General features: G+C 39.0%; 1 protein-coding gene across 1 annotated transcript in view; it reads right to left on the minus strand.

Annotated features, from left to right (window-relative positions):
* LOC140236641 (uncharacterized) overlaps positions 1-14,197 on the minus strand; it is a 50,420-nt gene that overhangs the window by 32,160 nt on the left and 4,063 nt on the right. Inside the window, exons 3-9 of the mRNA XM_072316561.1 lie at positions 13,735-13,890; positions 13,126-13,278; positions 11,919-12,006; positions 10,379-10,643; positions 9,697-9,847; positions 1,136-1,320; positions 201-366 (exon numbers count right to left, since the gene is read on the minus strand). Of these exons, the coding sequence (XP_072172662.1) occupies positions 201-366; positions 1,136-1,320; positions 9,697-9,847; positions 10,379-10,643; positions 11,919-12,006; positions 13,126-13,278; positions 13,735-13,890 (1,164 nt within the window). The remainder of the gene's footprint in view (positions 1-200; positions 367-1,135; positions 1,321-9,696; positions 9,848-10,378; positions 10,644-11,918; positions 12,007-13,125; positions 13,279-13,734; positions 13,891-14,197) is intronic.

Genomic DNA, 14,197 nt, shown 5'->3' on the forward strand with positions numbered 1-14,197 from the left:
TCAATGGGTGACTTACGGCCACAAAGATATGATGATAAGGATGAAAATGACATTTACTCTGATATTTTTGGTTCTGTCAATCATGAGAGATCATTTTCCCAGTCTTTTAACCTGCTTCCAAACTCAATCCTATCACACCTTAAGAACTGCATAAAGAGAAGAGTCATCCAAGTTGATGATAATCTTCTCCTTATACCTACCTTGTGGGCATGAAGAAAATCAGGTGAAAATGTTGAATGGAATCCCAGCATGGTCAGAATTTGAATCGCTCGCTCTCCTGTGATGTTCTCACTTTGCAGTCTTTCCCTCAGCAGCACAACAGAATGTCCTGTGCCCAGAAGAGGTAGGGTGTCCTCAAAGAGTTGCCTTGTGATCCAGAGAAGCAGAGAAAAATCACATCAAACATACAAATGACCTACATCATGTAATAATCTATAGCAATATGGTCTTATATTCATACATGGTAGCCTCTTTGATCTTTTTGTAAGCACTATTCTCCTCAAAGTTAAAGACAGTTCTTTACCCCAGCATTACAAGTGATCAACAAATTGCTCTTATTCAGTGTTTCATTAGTAGCCATGATGATGAAAATCACTTGCATACCAAGTTACTAACTCAGGTTGGACTCAAACCAATAATATCCTGATTTATACTACACAGGCATACCAAGTTACTAACTCAGGTTGGACTCAAACCAATAATATCCCGATTTATACTACACAGGCATCACATCTACTAGACTACTGAGCTCCTGCCCAACAGCCAGTGCTGATAGTATTGTTAGTTACCAATCCACATGCCTTCAATTGGTTCCAAAGGAGTTAATCATCTAGCCCAAGGATACGCACCCAAGGCAGGTTTCAAACAAAAAATATCTGGAGCCATTTAAGTCCACTGCAATCAAAGTATTTTGAATTTCATTCATATTCACTCTTACACAGAATAATACACATAGTTCTAAAAACAAGGTTTTTTCAATTAAAAAAAGAAAAAGAAAAATTGTCCCCTCAAACCCTATCTGTACCAGTGACTTCGGACACTGTACAATATATAGGGATTCTGTGTCAACCTGCACTAACAGCACATAAAGGGTTAACAATGTTTGACATTAAATCAAGTCCCTGACTCCACTAACCTCAGTCTCTCTTGCAGCTTTGTTTCATTGGCTTGTCTTCTCCCATAAAGGTCAAAGATTTCAGTCAACTCCTCGCTGCTGGCCCGTCGCAGAATTTCAACCAACTGTGTGAAATTCTCTGGGATGTCTTCTGAAATGTAGTCAGTTTGAAGATCTCTCGCTATCCCCTCAGCGAGGTCAATGACCTGAGAGCCAAAATGGATTGAATATATTTAAAGGGGAAGTTGAAACACATGCAGACAAAAAGAAGGATATTCCGACTGAAAGCATCAGAGAGGAGCAACAGATTGATAAATTAAAATAAAGAACTAGATATATCGCTACGGCGACTGATATGCCTCCGACATAACGCATGGTTCTCCTAATAGGTCTATAGTACAATGTCTTGACAATGTGTGATGACAGTTTCACACAATTGGCAAAATATTAAAATGACAGGTTTGCCACAAATGTGCTGAATGTTCACTTTCCTAGAACTAGGTTCAATTGGATGAATGATTAAAAATGTCAGAGTGCAGGTATTTGGGGAACTGATGATTTTTACTTGACTTTTGACCCTTTTATAAGTTTATGCATTGAGTAATTTTCAAGGTATTGAGAAAAAGTATAATTTCAGTATCAAATGGGAAAATAGCATTATCTAAACCTGGCCTTTGACCTTTGACCTCACAGTTCCAAAGAGAATCACTGTTAGGTTGAACATGCATAAATATGTAAGTTTCATGATGATACCTTGAGTTACTTTTGAGATATGGAGGAAAAAGTGCAATTCAACACTTTCACTTGACCTTTGACCTTTGACCTTTTGGCAAGAAACTTCCCACAGAATATATATCGGGTAATACATGCATACATCAAGTTTGAAAAAAAAAACCTTCAGGCATTGCATAACCATAAGGAAAGTAGTGATATTTTGAGGAGTTGACCTTGACCTTTGACCCCCTGACCTTTGAACCATGACCCCCAACTTCCCTAGATAATCACTGCCCATTGGAACAAGCATATATACTAAGTTCCATGAAGATACCTTGAACCATTTGCGAGATATGGAGAAAAACATATATTTTCAACCTTTTTTTTCACAAAATAACCTGTGACCTTTGACCTTCAACCCCGTGACTCTAAAATCCAAACAAAGTATTATCCCCCCAGGATATACCCTCATACCAAGTTTGATGTAAAACCACCACACGGTTCTTGAGATATCGACAAAAACAAAATGGGACGTACGTACACGGACGGACGACCCGAAAACATAATGCCTCCAGCCACTTCGTTGGCGGAGGCATAAAAAAAATTGGTCACGAAGCAAGGCCAGCATCGCACACACAAACAGACCCTGTTAAATTTACTTTTTCATGTATAAAGACGGAACAAGCGAGGGCACCATCACCAAAAACAATAGGCGTCTTCGTTTTACCATAACACACCTTCATGCCAAATTTGAAGATGATCTAAGAAGAACTGCAGCCAGTAGAGTGCTAACAAGAAAATCTCTGCGGCGGACGCAGCGCAACGAGGCCAAATCCATAGTATCCTCCGAACACTGTTCGAGGGATACAATGAGTGGATGACCTATATGTCAACACTCAGCATACTTTCACACCCCATGATAGCATACTATGCAAATGATATGCAAATGAGTCCATTATGCCCATTGCATATGGATATGAAAGATTGAAAATACTGAAAAATGTGAAATACATACACTTTGTATGACTACGTTCCTCTTTAACTGGAACATTTTCTCTGCGTGTACAGCTATAATTGTCATCTACAGAAACATTCAAATCCAAACTTCAAAACGTTACCTATTCCTCTCACACTAAGGACTATAATTGCAGTCTATAATGTTCGGAACAATTGTATTCTTTATCTGGTATGTGTTTGTTGTTGTTTGCCATTTTCTTCTCTGTTGTCATGCTTGAACATGTGTTATATCTATCTTTTCATTTATGAAGCGCCATGAGCACTAAAAAGCGGACCTGTGCGCTATATACAAGTGGCCACTATTATCATTATTATTATCATTGCTACTTCTACTACTATTACTACTACTACTACTACTAATAATAATAATACTAATACTAATACTAATACTAATACTAATACTAATTGAACTCTGCAATACATCTTGTAAAACTATGTCTGCTGATTCTTTAACTCCTTTACATGTATCAGTGTTTTTTTGTGAGTGAATATATGCTACTGTCATACATTGTATAGTACATGTGTGAATAATGTGCACAGCTATTAATATTTACCAGGTACCATATTTTTTCCTTTCATTGATTTCACATTTTTCACAGAGGAAGACATTCAAAACTACAGAAGCACTCTGAGAGCGCAGACCTCCGCCAAGCATGCAGCTCATTTCCACCACTGATCTTGTTCTTCCATAGAAGTGATTTCCACCCATACATACTTATAGCATTTTGTGCTGAAAGTCGCCCAATTTCCCAATATAGAAGCCTTTGTTACGTCATAAACCCTCAGCTGCACAGCGCGCCTTGCCCTAGCAGAAACTAGAGCACGCACTAGTGCGCGCATGCAAACCTCAAATACACGCAGCCTGAACTCCCAAGTTCATTGACCCTACCTGCCAAAATATCAAAAATCCTTCATGAATTCCTCCAAAATTCTCAGATCACTACCAAAATTTGATCATCTGTTACTTGTATCAATCTAAACCTTTCCTGCAAGTTTCATCCAAAGTCGTTACCTACTTTTTTGAGTTATTTTGCACACAGACAAACTAACTAACAAACAAACAAACAAACAAACCAACGGTAACGAAAACATAACCTTCCCCCTGGGCGGAGGTAATAACACAGTAACAGCAGATTTGTGACAGAAAAAATCTACTTTATCTGCATATTATCCTATCATTGTTTTGATAGCAGAAATTCTAAAGAATTTGATAGGATTGGGGTTTTAGGTGGTATGGAATTGTTAAATGGTATTGTTAAATTCAAGTATCAGAATGGGTAATCACTTTCGACATCCAGCTGAATCCCTGCTTGGCAAACTGCTTGGCACACTCTCTTATTGCCACAAACTAGCATTAGACTAACATGAAAACATATGAGTGGGACTGTAAGGACAGCAGCAATTCTGCTTAACCCACCACCTAGGCTTCAGTTTCTGTACCCGTTCACAAGGGTGAACCGACATTTAAGAATTTTTAGCTGGCAGAAATGTATCAATACATTGCTTTGAAAGTGATTGCTATACAGAATCAGAGCGTATGTGAGTTTTGTCCTGGCAGCTCATATTACAGGATATAACAGTAGTTGTTGAATTCATGTTCATGGAATACAGCAGTGAACACAGAAATGTACACATGCACGTTACATGATCAGGAGTTGATATTTTCACATGTTGTTAGATTTGCGAATAGTACCCAGATTGGAGAATTCCCACAAATAACCCCAGGAAAACAGGTACGGTATGAAGTCTCCTTAATAAAGATTGTCTTTGATGCATTTGAGGTGACAAAAAATGATGTCAAGTATCAAAACTAAATGCAATCGTAAAATTTGCTTTGTGTTTGCTCTGTGTTGTGAGCTGCTCAGGGCTGCAGCCCTGTCGCAATTTATACAGCGACTGGGCTGTGTATAGTTAGTGTACAGTGTATTTACATAATATGCACAGCCCTGTACAGTGTATTTACATAATATGTGTATGCACAGGCCTGTCACATCATTATCACAGCAAGTCATGACTGTGTATAGTTAGTGTACAGTGTTATTTACATAATATGCACAGCCCTGTACAGTGTATTTACATAATATGTGTATGCACAGGCCTGTCACATCATTATCACAGCAAGTCATGACTGGTACTCTTAGTGGTCTCAGTCTGGTGGCCCCTGGCTGGGCCCCCTGCCTTGGGCCAGCACTTAGGCTCCTGGCCTCGGCCCGGCCTTGGGCCCCGTGAGCCCCGTGGGCCCCTGGGGCCACTGGGCCTGGGCCCACTTGGGCTATGGGCCCCTGGGCCTGGGCCCACTTGGGCTCTGGGCCCCTGGTTCCGGGCTAAGGCCCGTGGCCTTGGGTCCGGCCTTAGGCCCCGCCTTTGGCCCGGCTGTACCTTGTACATGGTCTATGTGAAATCAGGCTTGTCTGTAACTGTATAATTACAAATAATTACAAATAATCACAAATGATCAACAGGTCCATACTACATATAGGACTATATGAATATATGAATATATGATTATATGAATATATAAATATATACAATGTATATACAATATGTATGTATATGCATATATATAGGCCTATATGTGTATTTGTATAATTTATTATATTATATTTTAATGGGGATTATTGTATTAATATTGTGGATAATAACTACATCACTGCTGTTATTGTAACACAGAAATAGTATATGTATTGATTTTTTTTTATTGATTGATCACCGGTAATATTTGATATTCTATGTGTGATATGGGTTGCAATAATGTAAACTCTAATATTGTTGTTTTGTACCCCCATGTACGTGTCTGAACCTGCCATTCGTTTTGAATGAAACAGTGGACCTGGTTCTTTTGTATACTTGTTATTCTCACACTTTCTTGAACTTGAATAAAGTCATGATTAAACAACATTATTATATATGAATATATAAATGTGATCAGGCATTCTGTTACGGTGTCAGATCTGCGGTCATTCATATATAGCAAATTTTATGCATGTATAAATGGCATACATTCATGTGTACAGTATGCTACTTGATTGAACCAGCCAATGGAGAAAGATCACACCATTGAACAATACTTGAAAGACATGTACAGTTCAATGACTCATTGCTTGTTATTATGAACTCTGTAGAGGTATGCAGCCCTCTTCAGATGGAAAACATACAGTTGGCTATCAAACAGAGCTTGCAAAACCATCAACAATTTATTGAGTTGGATTGTGTGTGTGTGTGTGTGTGTGTGTGTGTGTGTGTGTGTGTGTGTGTGTGTGTTAGAGCTATTTGGCTTGTTTCCTTTGCACACATCATCACAAATTCCCGAAGTCTGAATAAAGTGAAACCAAGACCTTCAGATGTGCTGCATTGTAAGGTGCTGGATCAGAGCACTACCATAAGATTGACACCATGGCGGGAATTGTGCTAACAGTGTACTATCCTTCCTGTGCATTTATGTTAAAATGTACCAATACCCTGAAAATCACATTTTAAACTAGAAATGTCACTATGGCAACTGATACCTCCACCATAATGCATGATTCTCCCAATAGGTGTATAGTGCAATGTCTTCACAATGTGTGATGACAGTTTCACATAACTGGCAAAATACTGATATGACAGGTTTGTCAGAAATGTATTGAATGTTCACTTTCCTCAAACTGGGTTTGCTATAATTGTCTAAGAGTGCAGGTACCCAGTACACATATTTGGGGGATTGAGGATTTTTACTTGACTTCTGACCAACCCTGTTATAAGTTTATGCATTGACTACTTTTCAAGGTATGAAGAAAGAGTGTAATTACAGTACAAAATAGATTTTTTTTTTCATTTAAACCTGACCTTTGATCCTTAACCTTTGACCTCTGGAAATTTCCCGGAGAATCTCCATTAGGTAATACAACATGTATATATTAAGTTTTAAAACTAATAATGCAAGCATTGAATATACACTAGTATATGAGGGAAACAGTAAAATTTTGAGGAGTTGACCTTGACCTTTGACCCCTGACTACATACTGACCCATGACCCCTAAATTCCCTAGATAATCCCTGCCAGTCAGTACATGCATATGTACCAAGTTCTATGAAGATACATTAAACCATTTGCGAGAAAAGTGAAATTGCAACATTTTCACCTAACCTTTGACCTTTTGACCTTTGACCTTATGACATGAAACTCTCTCTGGAGAATCTTTACGCAGTAGTAGTAGTACATGTCTACACTAAGTTTCAATAAAATACCTTCGGGCATTGCATAGATATGGGGGAAATAGCAACATTTTTAGCATTTGACCTCGACCTTTTGACCTTTGACCTTTGCCAATGTCACTAAAATCTCCTCAACTAATAGACCGGTTTACTAATGATATGCATAATGACGTCAACCCCACGCGACCCTAGTGATTGTAACTAAGTCGGGCAAGCGAATTAAGCACGGACGCGCGCGCCACACTGTTTTTGCATTCACGCGTGTATTGTCTACGATCATTACTCGCTGCGGATAATCAACAACTTTTGTTTCTGTATAACCTTGCTTTGAGATGGCATCAGCTTCAAGTTCTAGCCAAAGTTCGAGCAAGCCATGGAAGAATTGGACAGTTAAGGAATTAACTGAGTATTTTAGGGATATAGGTGTGAGCACAAGCGGCTACAACAAGGAGAAACTCATCAAACTAGTGCAACTGCCGTAGCCGATTTGGATTTGCCCATCGATCCCGACCTCTCCCGCGTGGACACCGGCCGGTCACTGCAGGAGAAGCTCGCTCGATATCTGGTAGGCTGCTCGTTCTCCGATCCTAACAAGCTCACTGGGTTTACATCCAACTTCGAGAGTATTCCAGATTTTGGACTCTTTGACGTGTACAAGTACCTGATCATCAATCGGACTGACTATGACTGGAAAAGCTAAAGGGATACAAGTCATTTGAGGACTACCGTCTTTTCGCGGATGGGAGTGTTTCAAGCCTGCAGTTCAATGAGGTTTCAGACACGAGCCCTTTTCGTGTTTTCCTTAGTGAGGTTAGGCCTACCGGACATACCACAACAAACCAATGTACCAGACCTGGGTCGTGATGAATAAGTCAAAGGGGAAAATAAATGTTGCCTACTGCGAATGTCAGGGAGGTTAAGTCTATCATTGTTTTTATTTTTAATTTCAGGTCTACGTCTAGATCTACTCTAGATCTAGATATCTAGACTATATAGGGCTAGGCCCCCTAACTGTTATTGTTAATAGAAAAATAGGTCAAAATCGTTATTCTATTTCATGAAGTCTAATCAGTCTGAGTCTAACTTTTTTAAAAAAATCCTTGGAAACATATCGATATGAGAGATTCGTTGTTTAGTTTAGATTTCACAATCAATCATAATGCTTAAAATCATTGAAGTTTGAAGTGATGCGGTCATACTGTTGTATGTTCCGTAGCAGCAGTGTTTTCCACCCATTTTCAGAACTACTGAAGACAAAATCGAAGCCAAAATTCAATAAAATCGAAACTATAGTCCAAATTGCGTTTGATCACAGCAGAATTTTCCCTCATCTAAGGTTGGGAATTGATTTAGAGCCACACGAAATGCCAGGAGGTAAAGTCGAAGTTGATGCATCGCACACATGTACACAACATACACGTAAGTCTACATGTGGGGACGTGTCGGGGACGGCTGCAGCAGCCGACGTTGCAGGCTCGCATCCTTTGTTTGCCCGAGGTTGCGGCCGTGTGCAAAATTAAAGATCTGTGCATACATTAGTAAACCGGCCTATTGCCCCATCATACATCATCCTTGGACCAAGTTTGGTGAAAGCTACTTCATCCAGTTTTGAGTTATCACGTCAACAGATAAATTTTAGGATTTGACCTTGATCTTTGACCTTTGACCTCTGTCCGATTTCACTAAAAAAACTAACATGTAATTGTCCCATCATACATCATCCTCAGACAAAGTTTGGTGAAATTTGCTCAATCCAGTCTTGAGTTATCGCGTAAACGGATACAATTTCATGATTTGACCTTGACCTTTGACCTTTGACCTTTCGCCGATTTCACCAAAAATCTAATCAAGTTATTGCCCCATCATACTTTATACTTGGACCAAGTTTGGTAAAATTCCAGTCAATATTTCTCAAGTTATCGCGTAAACGAATGCGTACGGACGGACGGGCGTACGGACGGACGGGCGTACGGACGTACAGACGTACGGACGTACGTACGGACGGACGGACAACCCGAAAACATAATGACTCCGGCACCACTTCGTGGCGGAGGCATAAAAACAGACATTAGTCATGAAAGTCCTGACCATCTGAATGCTAACAAGTCCACAGGTACCATTGGTATCTTGTCATCATATGGGCCTTGCAAACCTACATGTACTCTCCAAATTCATATAAATTGTGTGTACTTGTGATTCTTTGTTTTGAAAAGGAAAGTTTGAATACTGATTTCAATATTCTCTAAAAGGTGGCGATGTTACCATGAGTACTGCTCAAGCTATTAAGCAGTAAACATTACTGAAAAAGCTTGCTTACTTCAGACATGGTTTACCTGTCATGAATAATGTCAAATAATATGAGAAATACATTGAGAGACAGATGTCTAAAAGGGCCACTATGGTTAGTTTGAATAACAAATACATTTTTCATTTTGAAAAATGACAAAAGACTTGACCATATGGTCAAACCTGCTGTAGTGACCACCTGTCTATAGCAGCCATCTGTCTAAACAGCCACTCTTTTCAACTCCCTTGGGTGGATGCTACCGACAGGTTTGACAGTACTTGGAAATACCCTCATTTTAAAAGCTTAAAATATTCTCACATCAGTCTCGTGTGTCATAAGAGAAATGGGTAATTCCATAAAACTTTCCTACCATCTGCCACTCTTCTTCCGAGAGCCGTGCTGCCTCCCCTGGGGGAAAGCGGTACAGGAGGCTGTCCACAATGTCGTGACCGGATGTATCCACAATGAGCCGACTTTCCCCAAACCTTGTCCTCCTTGTGCTCTCCAGAGTTAGATCTTGTCTGGAAAACAAAACAAAACAAACAAACAAACATCAGATGACATCAAAATTGCACAGAAATTATATTAGCATAAAGAACAGATTAGGCCTACTTCTTACAATCCTTAGAAATCATCCTCCATAGTATCTTGAGCCTTCAATTCTTACTGTGTTCTCAAATGAATGTGAACATAAATGCAATGAGACATGTATTATATCAAAATTGTTACATAGGGCCTATACCTAAGTGTCTATAAAGATAGACAGATATGTACATAGTATATGTACGTAGTATACAGGCAAAGAAAAAAAAAATGAAAGAGACGTAAAGATATGTTTTCACGTCTACATGCTAAGTATTTCTATCTGCCCTTCAGGGGCCTGTCTTATAAAGACTTGTGATAGAAATCAATCACAAGTTTTGTGAGAGCTGCAATGCAAGTTGCGATTGATTTGGGGACTTGTGATTGATTTGAAGGCTTTATAAGACGGGGCCAAGATTTTTTTTGTTTTTTTGAGGTCTGAAGCTTTTAGATATTCATTGATCATTCACCTCATGAACGTGGTGAAACCGCCGGACTGAACACTGAAAGGTCGAAGAGAGTGCTGAGCGACATTGCTGACTGAGTTGATGACGAATGTACCATCATCTCCAGTGATGGAGTAGGAGGTCTCAGAACTAGAGTCAAGCAGCTTCAGCCGGTTTGAACACGTCTCACATGGCTGGCCATTTAGGAAGTACGCCCTCTGTTGTCGGGGGCTACTGTTGCATCTGGCAAAGTTTTTTGTCTTGGTGATGTTCCTCATCCTCTTGGGAACTGTTGGAAAATATTTACACTTTATAGAGTAGGAATCAAAAAGTGGCAATGGTTCCTTAGTAAACTAACACATTGGAAAGTCAAAGAAGTAGACTTGTTTTTCACACTATTTAAAGAAATAACGAACTTTTAAGCCCGCCGCACACTACAGGATCAGACTGGTCGTGCGAATTTAAAACTGGAAGTGTGACATCACCAGCCTTGCCAGTTTTCAGTCATGCGACTGGGACTTAGTGCCAGTCATAGAGATTTGTCAAAAATTTCACGACCAGTCATTGGCTTTCAGCTAATCACAATAGAGTATTATATGCAAAGAGTACAGAAGTGCACACAATGCGCACTGCATGCGCTTCTATAGGTGTAGGGCCTACTCATTGGTAAACTGTATTGAAGCCAGAACAGTTGTAAGCCTACAAGTAGTTGTGTTCTGATCATACAGTGTATGGTGCTGAGTCTTGCGACTGGTTGTATGCCTCTCTCGTCATACGACCGGTCTGATCATAATATGCTAAGTAGTGTGCGATGGGCTTCAATTAGACACTGCAGCCGAAAGACAAATTCAGGGCCATCAAGAGCAGTGATACCCATCCATTTAAAGGGTTGCATGGTACAGCTTTGGTTGAGATGGGGCATCAGGTTTCTAACTTTTTTTGTGAGATAATGAAAAACCTCTCATGAAATATGAAAGAGCATACAATTCTACGAGGAATTCAAAGTTTATTTGATGAAAATTAGTTTTGAAATGGCCGAGATATCCAAAATATAGAGATCTTAATAAAAAGTGGGATCCATCTTTTAATAGGATCGCTTTGTTATGCCTTGTTTTTGGATTTCTCAGCTTATTTCAAAACAGATTTTAATCAAATAAATTCTAAATTCCTCTTAGAATTGTATGCTCTTTAACCTTTCATATAGTTGTTTCTAAATATCTTACAAAAATTTAAAAGCGGAATCCTCACCTAAACCAATACTATACTATCCCTTTAACACCAAGCTTTAATGAAATTCATTTCAAGGAACAGATTTGTTTCTTACTTTCTGCCAAAACTGCACATCTCTTTTACCTCAAAAAAGAAAGGAAAAAAGCTCTTGACAGACTACAGACGTACTACAGAACTGTAATGAGCACTATTATGTAGCAAAGATGTTGCAGTTTTCAGTGCGTTTGACATCATGAATCCACTATGCCATCATGGAAGGAAATTCAATTTCTGAAAGTTGTCAGCCCTTGCCTGGAACAAGTATTAAGGACTAGTTTTATGAAGATTTACTCACATTGAATAACATCGTTTGCCAAGAATTGGAAGTCCGATTCATAGGGCGTCTTGCTGTACACAACCTCACAATCTCCGTCAATGCCCGTCTTAGGGGAGATAGATACAGGGAAAATTATTCTATTTTTGTTTCATAAGAGATACAAACAACATGCAGGATTTTTGTGATTTGTCTTGTCTAATTTATCTTGTATAGATTCCATGAATATGTGCTGGAAAGGACTGTAAGGTTTATAGAGGGGTAGTTTACCCAAAATATGAATGTGGATTGAATGAATGCAGCAATACAAGTATAGAACCAGCACATTATTGAAGTTTGAGGAAAATCACACGCCCTGTGCAAAAGTTATAAACTCTTAAATTTTAAGTGCCACCATCGATAGATGAGAAGAAAACAGTTTGAGACATCGCTGCAGGACAGCTAATAAGCAGACAATTCCATAAAATGTCATATTGTATGAAAATTAAACTTTCCCTCAACATGTTTTGGGTAATACAGTATAATGGTCCCCCTTCTTTGAAAAAGGTAGGCCTATTAAAGTCAGGAGCTCTTTCATACAAGAAATATGACAATGTATTGAATTTTCTTCATATCTTCGTCCTGCAAAGGTGTCACAAACTGTTGCAGACTTTTCATGCTGCAATGGCAATACCATCTACATTATCTATTCAATTTATTTGAAAATATTCATGCCATTAAAAGAATCTTGGGTCAAACTTACAGATTTTTCTATGCATTTTACATGTCACGTAAGAGCACCCGTCTTTGGCAAGTGGAAAATAGTGACGTCACTCTGTGAGCACAAATATCTACACGAGTGCAGAACAGTTTGTCCTTATCAAAGAGTGTATAGGCTCCTAAGCAAAAGCAGTGTGCTAAGAGGAAACACTCTCCCGATTTGCCATAGTACACTAATGGGCAAGCACCATCTAAAGAAGCAAACAGCTGGAGAATCATGAGCAAATATTACGCGTGACCTTTTGGAGTGTGTTCTGCTTCCCTTTCATTTTCTCCTTTTTAAGGGGCATACATGAACAGACGTATAGGGCCTCATATACAGAAGTATCATTCTCCAGGAGACGTCGCAAAGAGCGACCAGCAACCAGCAAGACTTGAGTCACCTAAGGTCATGCCTCTAGGCCAATGAGATTCCCACTTACAAGAGTCAACTAAGTTGGAGGTACAGGAGAATGAGTAATGAGCTTACCTCCATGACCCGGTAGAACAACTTCTCCTTGTTCACAGTGATGGCATCTTCATCCTCACTTCCAGTCAGATCAACATGGAGCAAGGAGAGGATGGCCAATTTGATGTTCACTGAGTCGAGACCATCATCATTTTGGAAGTATCCAAGCAAAAACTACCAAAAAACCAGAAAATTAAAAGGCACCTCTATTATCTGGATGTACAAGCTTCATATATTCAATCATTAGGTCACACCATGAGCATACAGTACGCTAAATTGAGAAGCCAATAAAAGCAGATAAGAAACTACTTTCACTTGACAGTAGGCCTACATTGTTGTTTCAATGATTCTATTCTTTGTGGACATAGAGACGCACTTGGAATGTAGCAAGGTCCTACACAATGTACATACTTTTTCATCAATCTCTCATTCATATTCTCATATATTCATGGACTGCTGCACTCACACCACTAAAGACTAACAATATTTTAGAAAAATGGATATTTTGTTAAACAGTACAATTGTTCCATCACTTCATGTTTTGCAGTTTATACTGCTCAATATACAGTTATCAAAATGATGAAAACTGCAAATTTTATGATTATAAAAAAAAAAAAAGGCATGCAATACCTGTCCCCTGTCGTACTCAAAGTCAACACGCTTGGTGAGGTCAGACAAAAGAAGATCCTGCTCGGCGCCCTCTACGGTATCGAAGAGAGAGGCATTAAGCCGCACAGCTGGGTCTTCGATCTTGCCTTGAAATTTGCGCAGAGAGGGCTGGCTGAGCTGTACACATTTTTAAAAATCAAAAGCACTGAACATTTTTCCTTTTTTTTAAGATACAAAACTTTCTACACTTTGTTGCAAATGGAAGACAACTATCTGAAAAAGTGAAAAATTTTCAATTTGAAATACACTGTAAATTGTGTCCAGTTTGCAAATCATATCAGTGTTTGCTTGTTTGTTGGAGAAAAGTGCTAGTACTTGTAACTGTTACAGTAAATGAATATTTTTCCTTCTACAAACTATTAACATTTTCTGCTGACAGAAATGAACTACAAATATCATTGAAGTGATGTGTCTTGCATAATTT

Source organism: Diadema setosum, chromosome 13, assembly GCF_964275005.1.
Source record: "Diadema setosum chromosome 13, eeDiaSeto1, whole genome shotgun sequence".
In the NCBI taxonomy this organism is placed as follows: domain Eukaryota; kingdom Metazoa; phylum Echinodermata; class Echinoidea; order Diadematoida; family Diadematidae; genus Diadema; species Diadema setosum.